The sequence below is a fragment of the Typopeltis vanoorti genome, chromosome 22, assembly GCF_054136105.1.
Source record: "Typopeltis vanoorti isolate ZY-2024b chromosome 22, IOZ_Tvanoo_1.0, whole genome shotgun sequence".
NCBI classification, from domain to species: domain Eukaryota; kingdom Metazoa; phylum Arthropoda; class Arachnida; order Uropygi; family Thelyphonidae; genus Typopeltis; species Typopeltis vanoorti.
In genome coordinates this window covers 78,256,372-78,276,276 of record NC_143570.1, presented here as the reverse complement: position 1 = coordinate 78,276,276, position 19,905 = coordinate 78,256,372, and the positions used below count along the sequence as shown (strand labels likewise).

General features: G+C 34.9%; 1 protein-coding gene across 1 annotated transcript in view; it reads left to right on the top strand.

The window, feature by feature from the left end:
* Lamp1 (lysosome-associated membrane glycoprotein 1) overlaps positions 1–19,905 on the top strand; it is a 49,556-nt gene that overhangs the window by 16,862 nt on the left and 12,789 nt on the right. The window contains exon 2 of the mRNA XM_090411726.1: positions 8,053–8,447. Coding sequence (XP_090267852.1) covers positions 8,053–8,447 — 395 coding nt within the window. The remainder of the gene's footprint in view (positions 1–8,052; positions 8,448–19,905) is intronic.

Genomic DNA, 19,905 nt, shown 5'->3' with positions numbered 1-19,905 from the left:
GAGTGTACAGAGGATTTGAAATTGGAAGCGATCACTATTTAATCTTGAGCAGGATAAAATTGAATTTCATATTGAAAAGAATAACATTTAAGAAAGTTTTCAAGCGAATAAAAGTTCAGCAGCTCTCAGATGTGAACTGTAGACTAAAATACAGAAAGATTATTGAAGAAAAAATGAAAGAGTTTGAGAACAAGAACCAAACCTTTGGAGATTCAGTGGCAAACCTTGCAGAAAACCCCCGATTGATTCAACCAAAGAGGCATGTGGTGAGGTTGTCTGCAAGGATAGAAAAATCAGAACTCCATGGCGGACACAGGAAGTTAGAGGCAGTGAAGGAAAAGAAGAAAGCATATCAAAAGTTCCTGGTAAATAAGTCAGCTTGTGCTCTTAGAGAATACAGAGACAAATGTAAGAAAGCTAAACAAAAGTCATAGGAAGACTTTGGCAAGAACATAGAAACTAAAAAAATATCAAGAAGATGGAAAGATATTCTGAAAGCTATTGAAAAAGCTCAGGAATGGAGGAAAGAATGCTCTAAAATGAATTAGAGATGATAAAGGTGACATGAAAATAGGAGAAAAAGATATCCTTGATGTGTGGAGTAATTACTTCGAAAAATTGCTAAATGAAACAAGCAGTGACAGAACAGTGGTAAAAAAAAAAAAAAAAAAAAAAAAACGCTCGACATGCATACAGTCAGGAATGCATATCCATACTTGAACTAGAAAAAGCCATCAAAGGCTTGAAATGTGGAAAGACAGCAGGAGTAGATAATATTTGACCAGAAATGCTGAAATATGGTGGTATAAAGTCTTACAGTGGCTGCACTGCATAGTTCAGAAGGCCTGGACAGAGGGATGAATTCCTGATGATTGGAGTAGAGCTCTAATAGTACCCATTTATAAAAAGGGAAATAAAACAATGAGAATTAGAGATATTTCCCTACTGAGTGTTCCGGCAAGATTTATGCCAGTATACTTGAGAAACGGTTCAGAAGAATTGTGGATGAACAAGCTGGATGCGGGCCAAATAGAGGCTGTCAGGATCAGATCTTCACAAATAGTTAAGAAAGCATGGGAATATAATAAAGATCTGTATTTAAGTTTTGTCAATCTGGAAAAGGCATAAGACAAGGTGCCAAGAGAGAAGCTATTCAATACACTACAGTTATATGGTGTCAATGGGGCATTATATCAAGCAATACCCAGTCTTTATTTGAGTTGCAAGTCAGCAGTTAGAATTGAAGGAAGTACAGGAAGATGGTTTAATGTTAAATCTGGTGTGAGACAAGGATGTACGTTATCCTCTGTTATTCATGATCTATATGGATCACATTATGAAGGAAAGTGGTATTAAACATATCAGAATTGGAGATGTTAATGTCAGCTCTTTGCTTTATGCAGACGATGTTATACTTCTGAATAAATCTGGTACAAGTTTGCAAGAGTCCCTGACTAAATTGAATAATTGTTGTAATAGATATGGTAAGAAGGTCAGCATTAAAAAGACAATGAAAATAGGTAGAATTGTTGAAAATGTCAATTGTGTTGAACGGGGAACCGGTGGAATAAGTAAAACATTTCAGCTACTTAGGCACGATTTTTAGTGAAGATGGTAAATTAAATATGGGTATGTACATCAGATTCCACAAAGCTGGTATTGTAGGAAGTAGATTGAATTTAATTCATATGGAATAAGAGCGAAATTAGTCGGGACACTAAATTAGCTGTATACAAGACGGTGCTCAAACCAGTTTTAACTTATGGATCTGAGAGCTGGTTTAGAAATAAAACCAAAGACTAGAGACTGCAGGTATGAGTCCTGAGAAAGATTAGAGGCATGAACAGATGGCATCAATGGCAGTATCATATTAAAAACAAGGATATTAGGAAAGAACTTGACATTGTCAGCATCCAGGAATGCATTGACAGAGCTAATCTCAAGTGGAATGGTCACTTGAACGGAATGGGTGAGGAAAGATTAGCAAAACAAATGTTATCTGCCAAGTTGGCAAGAAAACAACCCAGAGGAAGACCAAGATATAGGTGGATTGATATGGTACAAAGTGCCTTAGACGATAGAAATATAAGATCTGATAATGATGTTGGAGTCTTGACAAGTAACTGACTGGTTTGGAGGAAAATTCTGGATAGGAAGTTAGTAATGAGGTAAATTTTTCATGAAGTACTATTGTATCCTGTACGCTCCTTGAGGGTATATGTCAGGAATTTGATATATATTTTAAATAAATAAATTTTCTATTAATTTATCCTTCATTAAAAACTGCCTGGCAATTCAACTTGATTTGCAAATTTTAGGCAATTCAGCAACTCAATTTCTAAACTTTTGGCGCGCAAACGTAAAAAAAGTTCACCATCACTGCCCTAGGGCAGTGAAATGTGGTACGCACACCCCCAGGGGTACACGAAAGGTCTTCAAGGGGCACGTGTCAATTTTCGGCTATGCATCATTAACGCATGGAATCGTTATTAAGAAAAATTATTTTAAACTTGTATTTTTCAATATATTATGAATTCTCCTGTTGAAATTGAGTTGCTATCGCCACGACATTCACGTTCTGGTGATAGTAACTCGCTATCTGTGGTAAACAACACGCCCTCCCCAACAGCATCGCTATACTGAAGACACAAGGAAAAAAAAGTAGTTTGATTGTATCACTGAATAAGGTACAGAGACATATGCAGTCTGTGCAATATATTTCTCAACAAATAGTGCAATTAGAGACAACTGGGATAAAAACAGCACTAACTAATGAATCACATTGCCTCTCCAACAGAAACTTGTATATTTGAGCAAAACCATATGTTGCCGGTACAACATGGTTTTTGCTTTACACCACCCTCGTGAACATCTTAAAACTAAGAAATATATAGCAAATGTGTTTCAGATGTTATGGAATTTGTTTGAAGAGAAATGCTAAGAGAATTTGCATTTCAACTCAACTAAAACCCACCAATCATAGAGCAGCTATAAAGAAGTGCTTATCCCTACTGGCCTACCATTGCTGTCTGTTTTATGATCTGCTTTTCTCATTAGTCATCTTGAAGGATTTTTTCATGAGACGTCTCAAGTCATAAATTAGTGGTAATTTTTACCTGAAATAATGAGAAAGAAGATGAAACTATTTGGATAGGTGACTTTAACGATGCCCATAAAGAAACCATTCTTGGTGAATGGGAGCTTCTTGGTAAGTCATACCATTTTCAGTTATTTTCTGAAAACTTTAGTTTCCAAAAATCCCTGCATATATCCTGGTGTAGTTGCTGGGATAAGAATAGTGTCAACATAACTCATGCGAGTCTTTTGCGAATCAAGAGATTGTTGTTATTCCATGGTAACAATCTCTTGATTGCCAGGGAATTCTCTTGACTTCAAGGAAAGGAATACCATTGTGAATGCAGAGTGTTTTGTTTTACTCCTGCATGATGGAGTAATGTGGCTTCCAGGAGATTGAATACTCACTCTAGCACCCAGTGACTACTACCTCTTCCAGGAACTGAAGAAAGACCTTAAGAGTAAGAAAATTTGCAGAGGTGAAAGATGTAGTTTTAGGCCATTTTGCAGACAAAAGTACTATTATTATTTCAAGGGCATAAAAATATTAATTCAAAAATGAAGTAAAAGGTGATTGGTGAAAGGTGAGTTGTTTCATCGCCTAAAAGTTGGTCAGGCTGGAAACTTATGGAACCGCCTTTGTAACAATGCAGTGTTAATATTCTATATATAAAAAAAATTTCATTAAGCAAAATGAAGGCAATATTGTTATCTTTATTTTGCTTAACCTGGTGTTAGTAAGGTGGGGTGTCACAGACCCCCAAAGGCTTTAAATTGACTAACTTTTTAACAAGCCTTGGCAGTGAGTCGTGCCTCACTGGGCACTCTTCTCCTTCATTTTTAAAAATTAAGAAATGGGCTGCCAAGTTTAAACATGGCCTTAACAGCCTTGAAGATGATCCATGTGGAGGCTGTCTAAAAAGTGTAACAACACCAGAAATCATTGATCAAGTGTACAATGTTATTGGATAACCAACGAGTCAAAGTGTATGTGAAATTGCTGGGGCTATAGGCACTTCAAAAGAATGTGTACAGTGTTCTTCCCAGAAATTTTTACAAGCCGGGTGGAATGAAGCATTAGTACGGCATACAAAAATTTTGAACGAGTTAAGAAAGACCCTTTTTCATAACAAATTAAAATAATAATTTTATTAGTAATTATAACAAACAAGACTAGGATTTTTCTTATTTTCTCATTAAGTAATGAAAAACCTTTTTAATGCTCACAGCTTAAAATTGTATACATAAATTCTTCTCTTCTTAGAAGTCCAGTTGTCAGCAGCTTTTTGGTAATTAAAATCTGAATCTGGTTCATCCAGTGAAATCAGCATCAGATTATTTAGTGTTCTGACTGATGCGATTCCTCATACAGGTTTTTATCCTTTTTAATGCAGAGAAACCCCTTTCATATTCAGCTGTGTTTGCAGGTATGGCCAGTCCAACAGCAGTAGTTTTGCTAAATTTGGAAAAGACTCTTTGAGCTCAGATGTTGTTGCTAATTTCAGCAGTATTTGTCTTGGATCTAGATTTTTGTATGTCTGTCCATTAATCATTTTTGATGCAACTGCCCATTCTAGTTTAGTACTTTAATTATTATTACATGACGCCTCCAGGGAGTCCATGGACTCATCGAGGGAGGGCACTTGCTCTACAACTGTCCATCACCTACTCCATCTTCAAGTAACTGCATCTGCCATCTTTCATAGTTTAAAACTGCAGGACTTCCATTTCTAGAATAATAATCAAAAAGAATCTTAAAAGCCTAATGTTGATCATGACTTTCTGCATTGAAAAGCACAAAATGATTGGCTGTATTTATCATATATTGTAGTCTTAAACGTAATAATATTAGAATCTGAATAATCAATGTGAAGGTCTGACTATTCACCTGAAAGATGCTGAAGATTTTGAAAATGACTGCCAGGAGTGTCTTTCAATTCCATGATGAATAGTTTTCTGGCTTCTAAGACTGGCTCTATTTCAGTTAAGTCAACATCTTGCCTTTGCCATGATCTAGACAAATGAGATAAATGTAGTAATGCATCTGAAAGCATCATTAGTAAAGCCACGAAATTGTATGTTCTGATATATTTACTTAAACTTTCAGTTGTGATATCATTTCGTTCAGTGACCTATCTTTCCAATCCTGACTGAGGAATTTTCGTAGAAAAACAATTGCCTTAAGATATCATTAAACATGACTAAATAAGGCACTTCAGCAGCTGCTTGGTTACTAGCAAGAGCCAGTCAGTGGTTTACACAATGACAGTTGACCATGAGTCCATCTGTTTTATCTTTTGAGCAGTTTTGCAACTCATTTTTGCTTTCCAATCATGACAGCTGCTCTATCAGATCCTAGACCCACCAGATTACAAGTTTTTAAGCCTAGACTCTCAAGGGTTTCAATTACTTTGTTATAGTCTCAGCTTTGCCATCAATGATATTGCAAGTTGATACAAAACTAACCCTGACCTCTTTTCTAAGTTGACAAATATATTTAATGTACACAATCAGTTCTAAAACTGATTCATGTTTTAAAACTGAGATGTCTGTAGTTTCATCACATAAAACACTGAAATAATCTGGAATGTATATTTTTCAGTATTTCAGATCTAATTTCTGATATAAAAAAAAAAAAAAAAAATTAATCAACTCTTGCATTATTCTTTCTGAGGTATAATGTCCATTTTTACCAATGTTAAGATGTTCTAAGTAGGAACAGCCCATAGCCTTGCAATGTTCAAGCAATTTTTCAAATTTATGTGGTAACTCATTTTTTGCTAGCCAATACAGATCTTAAAGCTCCCAAAAAGCATCTCTCTATAAGTTATTCAAAATTGAAATTGATTTTTCAACTATATCTGAATAAGAATCTCTGTGTAACTTGCTTTGTCCATGATCAACCAAGCTTTCTTTTTGAAGTCTTGTGCATGCCATAGTTACCCAAGTCACTTCCTTGTTTGTGGGTCGTCTCTTTCTGTATTTCATACATGTGGAACACATCATTCCATTTATCTTTCACCACTGACCAATGGAATTTTTTAAACCACTCGCTGTTTAATACTTGCTAAACGATGTTTAGACGCACATTTTACATTTGAAAGAGACTGCAGAAATCAAAGATTCTGTTGTTGGTTTGGTATCTTCGCTACTATGCTCATCGGTTTCATCTTTCTTAAAATAACTTAAGAGTGGTTTTCTGACTTGACTTTTTACTCATTATGGGGTAATTTAATAAATTCAAAATATCATTATTAAATTAATCAGCACAAATTGCCGAATTGTGCACTGACAATAATACCTGAGAGACACAACACGTGTTATGTTGCAATTTTACTATTTATAAGTATTAATTACTACGAATGGGAATTGGTATCACTCGAGACCAACATCCTAGTCCTGAAGTTTCGAGAATTCTTCGATCACAACTATATTTGATGCGCAGGCCTATTTTCTTTTACAAAATAAAATATTAAATACTTGTTATCTTTGAACAAAAACCATTAAGAAAAATAAATGTAGATTTTTAACAGATTTTTGCCTTCAATTTGAATTTGCTCAATTTTCACAATTTATTTCTTTCAAACATCAAAATTTTGTCCCTTTCATAAAAGATCTTCTTTACAACCGATACTGTCGTATTCGAGATCCCGATTTTTGTTGTCTTCTGCGTACAGATTGGTGTGCAACAATATGAATATCCAAAGCTCTCGAGATTGGCTTGCAATGCAAGAAATTGAGCATTGAGACTGCAGTTAGATTTCTCATCGATATCAATTTTAAAATGTCTTAAATTATTTTTCCATTCTTGCTCATTATTTAGCCATGTCAATTCACAACATTAATTAGCCGGGCAGTCAGTAAAACCAGCCAGGTGGTTTGCCCATTCAAAAGATACTCGGGAGAACATAGGTGTAGGATATATTTTGTATGAAGAATTGCAAATATCTATAGATTTATTACTATGGATGAGACTTGGATTCACCATTACACACCAGAATCCAAACAGTGGACAGAAGCCAGTTCTTCAGTGCCAAAGAAGACATTCAGTTCCATCAGCAGGAAAGGTCATGGCATCAGTGTTTTGGGCTGCTAAAGGCATTTTGTTTATCTTAAAGGGTAAAACAATAACTGGGGAATATTATTCTAATCTTTTAACCAGGCTAGATGAAAAAATTCGTAAGATAGAACTCTGTTTGCAGAAGGAAAAAAATCACTTTCATCAGGACAATGTGCCTGCTGAAAAAGGTGTTTTGGCAATGGGAAAATTAAGGGATCTGCATTATGAATTGTTAGAACATCTGCCCTATTCCCCAGATTTGGCTCCCTCTGACTTATCTCTTACCAAAACTAAAACTCCTCCGCTGATCAGTCTTTTTCTTCGAATCAAGAGGTGATTGCAGCTGTAGAGGGGTATTTGCAGATCTTGCTGAGAACCACTACAGGGATGGAATTGTTTTATTGCTGGAATAAGTGTGTCTTAAGGGAGATTATATTGAAAAATAAAAATAATTTTGAAATTATAAATTTGTTTTTTCATTGTAAGGCTGAGAACTTTTCAGACCATGCTTGTAGGTTAGATTGGAATGGCTTGTGCATGTATGTGGACTCCTTTCAGGGAGCAATTCATGTTAAGATACTCATTCAGATATTAATCTTATTTGCAATTTGGCTTCTAAGCATAATAAAATGACAATTATGTTTACTGCAAATGTTGCATATTAGTATTAATTTCTCATGTTTTAGAGAACAAAAAACATGAACAAAACTGTTAGTTTCTCAGTTTATCAAACTTATCTCATTCCAAAATGCTTTTTGCTATGTGCAGTTTCCATATGCTACAACTAATTTCTGTCAAGTTGCTTTTTTTGTAAAACACATTTAAACTATTTTGTACTTTCACAGCATTGATTCCTTCTTCTTGAAATACTTTTTTTTTCTCCAAGCTTAATTTGTTTAAATTTTTTCTCCTTTTAGTCTTTGCACAAGAGAATAATCTAACATCTGAAGTACCACATTCTTCAGATGGAGGAAATACAGAGAAAACTGTAGTCACATCAGAACAGTCAACAGATTCAAGTACTAATTTCATTACACATCCAGTGACTCAAACAATAACTAATGCAACTAAGCCTGATAAGACTACACAGCCTGAAACTAAGCCTGATAAGACTACACAGCCTGAAACTAAGCCTGATAAGACTACACAGCCTGAAACTACAGCTAGTTCAGCACTGGCTACCACATTATCATCCATAAGTACAACTGCACCACCACCAGGTCCATGGGTTGTAAGAATAGAAAATGTCACTTGCATTTTGCTGAAGATGGATGCAACATTCAACATACCATATGTTGCATCAGGTGGTAAGGTAAGTAACAAATATATGTAATTTTAAGTATAGTGAAAAAGTTAAGAAAATGAAGCAAGCACTTTAATATTTCCTTCTTATGTAAAGGGGAGTATAAAGAATTTTCAACCTTTAATTCTTGAAAATATCCAGTATAATTCAGGAACTGAATTATATTAAGAATCCCTATGGTATTCTGCATTTTGGTACACTTCAATTTGCAATATTCTGCCTACCATTGTTCCTTTTAACTAGAATGTAATGCAGATGTCACAGAATTATATAAATCAAAATTATGAATTTCAGGTTGATCTAGCACTGTATTAGAGCAAAACTTGACATTTGACTAAATATTAACAGTAAATGTGATTTGGGATTAGTTGAAGGATAATTATTCATAATTTACCTTTATGTTTCAGCACTGATTTGGTATGTAATTAACTTTGCTGGTTTTAAAGACTTGCTCCTTGCATTAGCATTGCTGTATCAAATATTAAATTCCTTTTGCATACTTGGCTGCTATCTAACTTATCATTGAAACAGTTGCATTCAACCATTCCAAAAAAAAAAATACAAAAAAACTGTCTACCTCTGGCTCTTGGTTTTCTAAATGGTTGTTAGCAATGCTAACAACTAAAAGCCTAGGCTAAAAAACCTGAGTTAATGAACTGCTAGTATGAATTTATCCTGCTTTATTCATATCAGTTATCCATCATTTTGATAAATGTTGTCCAATAATTGATCTGACAAAGCCTATTTGACACATTTTTAATCTATTGTTCATAATTAAAAGGAAAGAGATAATGATATTCTTTTAGAATCATTGACCTTCTGACACACTAAGCTTGTAATTCATCTAATAAATTGCATTTTTCATACCGATTTGAATCTTATTGCATCAGCATCTGTATTCAAAAATAGCTACTAGTTAATACATGACTTGAACATGCAATACTAGGCTCTTTGGATAAGTGTCAAATTTCTCTACTTTGCCCTGCCAGATCATATGGAAAATGTTGTGCATGCAAAGATAGATTGAGCTAAGCTGAGCATTCCTGATGAAGTTATGCATCTTGCATTTATCTGCATGATCCTGATGTTATGATATCAACTGTTTGCTATACATAGCAATACTGCACTTAAAAAAATTTTAATTCTAGTAGTAAGACTTATACATTGGACTTATACATTATAATTAATGAAATCCCTTGCAGCTGCAAATTGTCCTACTTTGGCCAAACAGGCAGAACAACAAATATCAGGATTTCAGAACACCAAGACTACATCCGGTTTCACCAGTACAGCTGCTCTGGGCTGGCAGACCATGCCTTAGATATCCACCATAAAATTCGTTGGAAGAAAACAAAAATAATCCATCGCAGCAAGTTTAAATACGAAAGATTATTCGAAGAATCTTCAGCAGCTCTAAAAAACGTTCCTAACCTCAACAAATTTGGGTGCATGAAACTGCCCCAAATTTGGGAGACTTTCATTATGAGAACTTCAGCCCAACTGCCAAGACTACCAAATTAGCCCGCAAGAGGGCATCATTAGGACTTTAGGAACAATATTAGTTTCTTGCTTTCTTCCTCATTTGCTTTGTGTTAGTTCCTGAGTGCACATAACATATCTTTATGTTCCCGAAGATGGCAATGTGACATTGGCGAAATATAGAAGTTATTCATTAAAGTTACCTTTAATTAATATACTTTATGTGTTGTTAATTCCGTAAACTAATTACCGGTTTTAAAAAATTTTAAAAACATATGCAAATAGAAATGCCTTATAAAAACCTGAAACAATGCCATACAAAAAAAAACATTTCTACGTACTGATGGGATATCAGCACAGGCTAAGTATTCAGATGAGCTGACTTCTTTTGACCAGGCTATATAATTTAAGTCTTGGAACATGGAAGATTCCACAGGAGTAGAAAGAATGCGTGATAATCCCATTGCACAAGGATGATACAAAGATTGATATATCCAGCTATTAACCTATTAGTATCTCTTGAATGGTGAAGATTTTAGAAAAGGTAGGGTTCACATTCAGAAATGGGTTGACAGTATCTATACTTTGCAATGAATTGCATGGATTTATTAAGGAAGGTCATGTTTTAGCAAGTTACTCAAATTCTATAATGTTACCATTGAATGGGGCAAGGGGATATACCATATTTCTGGATTTTAAAGCTTTTGATAGAATACTGTATTCAAGATTGTTGCAGTCTACATTAATGACATTGGGGATGATTTGACAGGTGACCTACAGATAAAAAGATAAGCAAGTTAATCAGGAATGCAGTTGATATGCAGTACTTGCATAATGATTTGAATAGGCTGGAATTGTTGGCATTGGTAAATGGCTGTCAGTTTAGTGTTTTAAATGTGAATTCACGTGGATTAGATATCCAATGTCATTATATTAGTGGGATTATGCTTGCAGAAAATTATCAGGTTTGGGTATCTTGAAAAGTTAGTAGATAAGAAGTTGAAGTTCAAGGGCCATATAACAAAGATTGCAAATATAACTCAGGATAATTGCAATGCTGAAATGAACTTTGATATGTCAAGATAAGGATACCATTTTGCCTCTATACAAGGCCTTGATTATACCTCACTTGGACTACTGTATGAAAGTGTGGTCTCCTTGTTTTTGTTGTACTGTCTCCATGGCATTCAATTGCAAAGGAGTGTTAACAATAACATAGTTGTGGGATACTGATTATGAAGACAGATTGAGAATTCATTGTGAAAGTTTTCTTTACAGGGAAAATTTATTACTTGAAAACTGAAATATTTTAATAATTAAATCTTGTTCTAAGGCAGTTCTGACTGAATCAATCCACCTAGATCTTGCTCTTTTTCTGGGTCTCTTGGCAACAATCAAATACCAAACTGCTAGTTTGGTATTTGGCTAATTTCTCTTATTCTATATACATTTGTTAAGCTGACTACCTAATATATCAGATTTGCTTATTCTGTTCTCTATTTCCAGATTTAACCTCTTGTCTTCACTAAAAACTGGGCCTAAATAGCAGAAATATTTTACTTGATCTATAGGATCATTTAGATTGCAGCTGAAGTTTCCTATGTTCCTGCCTATTTTCATAGTTCTAGTCTTTTTATTGCTGAGTTTCATGCCAAATTTGTTATAGCTGTTATTCAATTTGTAAAATTCTTGTGACTTGCACCAGATGTGTTTAGGAAATAATATAATGATACATAAACTAATGCAAGACAATTCAACATGTTTTTAGAAAATACTTTTTCATCATCAGATGCTTAGTGTGCTAACCCAGTGTTCTCCGGGTGATTCTGTTATGTGCTTTTCTAGAGACTTCAACTCTGAAGATCAGTCATTCCACACATCGTCCATCCCTTATATTGGTCTGTCCTTTCCTCTTTTTTCTGGGAACTTTACCTTCTGTTATTGTTTTGAGAAGTCCTTCCATCCTTTCAATGTGTCAAAAGTATTGACTTTTCTGTCAATATCCTTAAGCAGCTTTCAAGTTCTACTGATCCTTTAATGCCCATCCATTTTTCTGCCTTTTTAGTTTATCCTCAACAGCTGTAACATCTCAAAAGCACCTATCCTTTTCCAGTTGAATTTCTTTAGATTCCAAGTCTCACATCCATAAAGGCACTGAAAAAACAACTATATTCAGAATTCTAAACTTTCTTCTTATGGAGATCCATCCTTCCAGATTTTAGAGAACTCTGTTTTTAGCTAATCTTCTGAACAGCAATTCTACACATTAATGGATCAAGTATTTCAACTTGCTGACTGACTTAATTATTTCTTTAAGGTACATGCTTATCAGGAGCCGAAGTCCTCTGTTCTTACTTATCTCGTGCTTATTAAATTAAGGAATTTACAACATATAAATGATATAAATTAAAATTAAACTTTAATCTATATTCCAATATTTCGGCAACATCATGCAGGCACTACACTCAGTAACTGAGGATGAAACAGGAAGCTGTTTTTTCTCCTAAAAGTCCTAATGGTGTCTCCTTGTACTGCATCAGCATGCCTTAGATTGATCAATCTACCACCTATCCTAATAAAACTTTTCACTGTGGTTAGTACGTGTGTTTTTTTAGTGATGAATTCACAAGTTTCGTTGTATAAAAAAATCCTAATAATTGTCTTAAGCTCATTTAATGTTACATGCTTGATGTCCTCAGTGTAGATACTAAAGAGATTAGAAAGTAGGTACCCTTCCTAATTCAGTTAATCCAACACCTGTGCTTACTGTTGCTTCTTGCTCACTGTACAAGTTAGCTGTCAACCTGATTCTATATTAAGGAAAACATTATTTGCATTCTCTACAGTTTGACATGTTAAACAGTCAAGCTTTAGAGTAATTTATGAAACACATTACCCTAGGGAGTCTAAGTTCTGTATACTTTCTATGATCTAAGGCAAAGGATCTGATCCAACCTGGCCTCAGTCCTAATTTAGAATGAACTTTAATAAAATCTTGCACAAGTGATTAAACTAATAGTTCTATAGTGCTTGCAATCCTTCACATCTTTCTTGTGCAGTGGTATGAAAACATTCAGTTTCTAGGCCATGATCCTGTCTCTCATATCCTTGTAATGTATGAAATGCTCTTATCTCTCCATCAGCTGAGGCATTATTGTTAACTGCTCTTTCAACAAGTGGAGTTTTCAAATTTTCCTGATCCACCTCTGCTGTACAGTTCCTCAGTATTCCATCTGTTTTGATTTTTAGCTGTTCTGTTAGTACTGCTCCATTTATGTCTTTGACATTCAATTTAGGCTTAAACTTGTGCATTAGATCAAATAAAAACATTTTATGGCATCTCCATGGAGTCCAGAGACTCCTCATGGGAGACCAAAATTAACCATCATACACAAACCCTATCATGCTCTCCTTGAATCCATTCACTGTCAGGGAACTTGCAATCCATTCTACTCACTCAGCACTCTGTGCAAAAAATCTGATATGCACACCTCTACTAACCACACTCTTACACAGCTTCCATGGATGGTCTCTAATTCTGTCGTTCTGGAAAAATATTGAAAAACATTTTTCAATCTTGAAAAATCACTTGCATCAATTTTATAAACCTCTTTAACTGCTGATTTTATATTCTACTGACATTGTCCCATGTGCTGAACTAATTTTGCAAAAAATTTATAAATAAAATCAATTAAAATTCTTACAGAGTAAGAAGTCTGGACAGCATCATACATTCTTGTATACACTTGTTCACTCACAAAAATGGCAATAACAGTGTTTTATAAAATTTGCATAATCAAGGGTGTCCACTCGATTATGCAAATTACACCCTAATTTTCAAAACAGGGCTGTACACGGAGTCCAACGTCACATTTGGTGCACATATACTAGCTCTCACAGTGCTTCTATTCAAGAGTGGTATTGGAACAGACTTAGCTGCATTCTTATCAGTAGAAGGTACAAGAGAAAGGAAATGCCTTTCTTTGAGATGCAGTGGTTCATCTCCAGGTGATGGATGTCCTTTCAACCTTCCTGTTGTTCTTGGGATATGGTACTTTTGAATTATTTCCCTGATAAGCATGAGTTGGTAGCCTGTTAAGTTTTTTCCCCCAAATTTTACATTATAGAGACAGTGGGAATTTAGTATGGTCATATTCAGGTGGAAAAATAGTTTTTTGTAATAGCTAGAAAAATGCAAAGTTCTTGAGGGGTGGTGTTTTTCACGCTTTAGGTCATGGAGATGGTGTAGATCTATTTGTGGTGAAGGTATGAAACTTGTTTGTTTTGTCAACTATTGTTGTCATTAGTTTTATGGTAAAAAATTGTTCATAAATATCTAAAGCTGAAGAATCATCAGTGATATTACCTGTGATTATTCCTGAATTACTGCTATCAAATTCTTGTACACTCGGAGTAAATGCATCATCACACCACTTGAACAATACATCTTCGGTACGCATTAGCTTACGCACGTTTGTATCGAGACGTTTGTCACTATCTTGCTCACTTGCATCACCAGGAACTTTTTCTCCCGACTCATTTGTAACATAACACGGATATTTACTGGTAGATGCCATATTGTGACATCCCCGTAGTCACGTGGTTTATGCATTGTGCTGCATATGATTAGTTGCACGAGCTCAAATTTTGTTCTTTTAGTCATAAAAGAACAGAAACCCAAGTCAAATAAACTTCAATTGGTTGGCAATAGATGGAGGAACCTACCCATGAAGTTTGAATGTCTTATAACTATTCTTTCCGTGCTAAAAAATTGTCTGAATATGGGAAGCGTGCCAAACGTACATATATGGGCTCAGCAAAACAGGCATGTATTTCCGAGCCCGTAATAATACCTTCTCAGCAATTAAAGCATCAATATCTTGCAAGTTTGTCATATTGACTTTATGTAAGGTCTTGATAAATATAAGTATATCTGTCAAATTTTACCTGAAATTTTGGTATCTTGTAAATGAATATTCTTCAAGAACACAATTATGCTTTCAAGAAAATTTATTAGCACAAGTTTGTGTGAAACTTTCATAAACCCCAAACTCATTCCATGCTGAGTGCACAATGACTAACACTTTGCCATTCCACTGCAAGGTGGAGCCAAGCATTTGTGAATTCACATTTGACTTATTTGCTATCCAGATATAGTCCAGGCATTACTCAGAACTAAATACAGGAGATATATATATATATATACAGGGTGTTCGGGATAAATTTGACATATTTATAATTAATTATATTTTTCCGTAAGTTACATGTATTAACACACACTTCTCTTCATTTAAAAGTTTGGACCCTTCTTCATTCATATACAAGATGTCAGAAAGGATGGATAGCTGGAACCCACCTGAATCATGGAAGAGAATAACTTGTATCATGATGATTCGTGCCCGCCATCAAAATAAGGATATTACGACTGCTGCCCAATGCTCCCTGAATACAGTAAAAACAATCAGGCATGAACTAGAGACTTTCAATGGTGACTACGAGGATGTAGCAAGAAGAAAGATCCCTAGCAGACGATCTGATTGCGTTCGTACAGCAGAATTCCTCGCAAATCTGCAGGAACAGGTGTTGAAGAACCCTGGCATTGGAATTCGGGCTTTGTTCGTGGAGTTGCTAACCGTAGTCAAGCCCTGGATAACAAGGGTAGCCAATGGTAGGCCGTATGTATGGCAGCAGGATTCGGCCCCTTGCCACACCTCTGGGAAAAGTCAAAAATGGTTGTCTGAAAATTTCTGCGACTTCACCAGTCCAAATGTTTGGCCTCCAAACTCCCCAGACCTTAACCCCATGGATTATTTTGTATGGGGCGCAGTTGAAAAAGACACCAATCGCACTTCCAGTAATACAAAAGCCCAGTTAATGGATAAAATTAAAACAGTTTTTGCAGCCCTTCCCAGGGAGACTGTAGCATCAGCTTGTTCGAGGTTCCGAAGCAGAATTGAAGCTGTGATCGATGCTAATGGTGGTTATTTTGAGTAAATCTTGTTGATAGTATTGTAATTAACTCTGCCTGTAATGTTTTTTGTCAATTCATTAAATTTAATAGATACAAAGATTTTCTTTTTCCTTACGAAACTGTCAAATTTATCCCGAACACCCTGTATATATAACAATTAACATTGTTAATACAAGATTTTTTTCTTGTAAAATCTTTCACAAAGAAGAGCATTTTGTGTTTGCCAACATGTTGATTTGCATATTATGTGCTACACAAGTGAAAAATAATATAAAAGTCTTGGTCATAACTGTTTTTTTTTTTTTTTTTACTCCTGCCACAAAGATATATTTCGGTGGTAAAATTTGACAAATTGATATTTATATATTAAGACCTTTTGTTATGTATTTCAAGTTAATAATAGAAACTTAAGATACGAAAGGGGTTTTATATTGATGCAAGTGGATTTCTTCCATTTATGATAGAGAACTAAGAGCCATCAGTGTAAGAGGGTGGTGTAGGTCAGATTCTTTGCATGAAGATTGAGTGGGTGTAATGGATTGCAAAATGAGAGTTCTGCTTTTTTTTTCTTTAAAAAAAAAAAGAAAGTAGTTTTGTCAAGCATGATATCCTATTGCAAAGGTTTTTGGACCCAGAATCTACTCTGGTTCAAGATTTCCTTGCCTCTTTTCACATTTTACGGTTCTCCTAATTCAGACTTTTTTTGTCTGAAGTTCTTATACTAGATGTACTCATGCAAGTATTAGATCATTGTTGCAGCTCTACTCACTAAAGTTTCTAATGAATGCTGTACTCCAAGGTTTGTAGTTTAGGGTTTTGTATCAGTTATAATTTAATTTTATAAAATAGCAAATAGCAGGTGTGCTATAATTGATTGAAGGCTCTTGATTACATAATGAAGTGAACAAATTACTTTTCTATTCTAAAAAGTAAACATGGCCTCCTTACGGTTATTAAAGTGAACTTGCATAACTAAGAATAGCGGAAAGTTTTCTACTTGGTTATACTATAAATTAAGGATACTGGTTTAATCCTTTGTCCAAGTGTAAGCAAACAAAGTTTTTGCCTGAAATATTTTCAGGACTGGGGAAACTCTTAAAAGGTGGTATGACTTAACATCACTTGCCTTAGTATCCCATAATGCTATGCATTATAGGAAGCATCATACCCAGACTAATTTTGACCTTTATTGAGGTCTCGTCAGTGCGAGCCAGACCCAGAGGTGATGCCAGTATAACCAAGCTGAAAAACTTTCAACAACTATCTCTAATTCAGAGTATTTTAATAAAAGGTGTCACATTTTTGGCGACTCTTTATATAGAAATAAGAGTTCTGCATTACTTCAACCTTGGTATCATCTCTGGGTCTAGCTCCCACTGACTAGACCTCAGTAAAGGTCAAAACTAGTCTGGGTAGTGATGCTTCCTATAATGCATAGCATTGCACGTCTTTGCATTATGGGGATACTAAGGCAAGTGATGTTAAGTCATACCACCTTTTAAGAGTTTCCCCAGTCCTGAAAATACTTCAGGCAAAAACTTTGTTTGCTTACACTTGGATAAAGGATTAAACCAAGTACAGGCAGTTCTCAGTTTACGCCGTTTTAATCGGAGGTACACAGTTATATTCCGCATAGTCAAAAAATATGCACATGAAGTATGTGTAACATTATTATATTTAAAACTTGGATATTATATATTTGCTAAAATGAAATTATTAATAACGAAAACAAAATTATATACAAAAAATATGAAACTCCGAAAAGATATTACATATTTGTATGTTGATTGAAGTTCCTGGTTTTGGATCACCTGCTTTTTTGAAAAAAGTATCCATTAACTGCCTAGATTTTCTTTTAAGGAGTTCAGTGTAAGGTCAAATAGAAGAGATGACACTCCTTTTTACATTTGCACTCCGTTCCCAATCATGGTTCATTTCGCAGAGTTCATCAGTCAATGTCTCTATGCTTGCAAGGATTTGCTGTAGATCAGCTGTTTTCATATCTCTCAGAGGACCTTCATTTTCTTTCTCCTCCTTTGGATGTTGACTTAATTGCTCAGCTAAGTCTTCATTGGAAAGCAGTTTATCATGGCTCTCTAAGACTTCTGTCACATCTTCAGCTGTAATATTGTCAAATCCCACCTCTCGTGCACGCGTGATAACTTCTTCAATAACATTCTTCTCTTGCTCTAATTCCTTGAAGTCGTGTATAAATGCTAAAACTTTTCACCATACTCCTTTTAAACACTTTGACACTTCGTTTCAAGCTGTGTTAATGCTCTTCAAAATATCGAATGACTGCCAATAGTCTTTAATAGTTTTTCCTGGTGTGATAGTATGTCCAAGTCTTGTAACATTTCCAGAAATGTTATACAGAGGTAGTAGGCTTTGAAGTTTGATATAATCCTCTGATCCATCGGTTGCAAAAGTGATGTTGTGTTTGGGGACATGTAAACAACCTTGACATCCAATGGTGTTTTTACTTCAGCAAGGTTTTGAGGATGTCCAGGGGCATTATCCAAGAGAAGCAATGCTTTGGCTAGCAAATCATTTTCTTTACAGAAGCGCAGTAGGACAAAAATAATTTATGTACCAATCTATAAAAACGTCTTGTGTAACCTAAGCTTTCTTGTTCCATTTCCAATAGACTGGCAGCATGGCTTTTAGACCCTTGAAGGCACATGGTGTCTGAGTGGTACACCAACATTGGTTTAAGCTTCAAAGTTCTGGAGACATTTGCACCTAACAAAAGTGTAAGTCTATTTTTTGCAGCTTTAAAACTTGGAGTGGAATGTCCTTCACATAAAATGAAGGTGTGTGGTGGCAATTTTTTTCCAGTAGAGCCCAGTCTCATCAACATTAAATATGAGATCAGGAGGATGACTTCCTTGTTGTACATAGTCTTGAAATTCTTTAGGAAAACATCTGCGCTTGCCACCTTGCTACATAATTTGACTCTATGGCATTTACTTTGAGACTTAAATCTCATGAACCAACCTTTTGCTTCCTAAAAATGTTTTATTGCCTCCATCTGTCTTTTAAAGATCCTCAAATTGTTTTTGCTTTCTCAGTTATAACAGCCTGCATCAAAGGAATGTTTTTCTGATTCAAGAAATGTTTTTGTCATATCCTATAATTTTTTCAGCAAGTTTACCCCTGCTATAACTTGCATGTTTTGCATCTAGTACTGCTGTATATTGTTGCGCAGGCTGTTTTATTCTATGTGAATTTTTCATAATTGTAGTAACAGTTGATGGAGGTAAGTTCATATTTCTACAGACATTAGCATGTCTGCCCATCTTCCATTCTTCGAATCACCTCCATCTTCTTTTCAAGTGCAGTTGATTACTGCACCTTCTTAACACCAAGTTCTGCTAGCTTTTCTGCACTTTTTATCAGACATGGTATGTAATTATGTACTTTATCAATTTTAATATGTATGTAAAAAAAAAAAAATTAAATGGAACAATTAGGTAGATTCAACAGTAAAACTAGGTTTGATACATACGTTTTAGTAGCTCTTTAAATATTCAAGCACTAGTGCCTGCTAGCGTCGTTTCTCAGTCAGACCACATTTGCTTTCTTACTGTAGTAAGAAAGCATGTTCAGGCATTCGGCATAAATTAAACCTTCGTAAACTGAGGGCTGCCTGTATATAATTTCTTGGTATCTTTAATTTAAGAATATGGCTATAAAATAATTACTTAAAGGTGGTAGTAAGTGACATGTCTATATATTAAAAAAAGTTGAAGCATCTATATATATATGCTTGAACTTTTTTTTTGCAAGAATCCTAAATTACCTCCATGCTACAAAACTAACCATGAATTCTGCACTAATTAAATTAGACAACTAATACATTTAATTTCATATAGCAAGATGATTAGGTAAATTGTCTCTGAACATACTTGATCTTATCAAGAGCCAAATAGTTTGTGCTAATAAATTATGGAAATGGAAACTATCATACAGACACACAGAAGTGTGTGCAAAAAAGCATGCAGGTAATATATTATG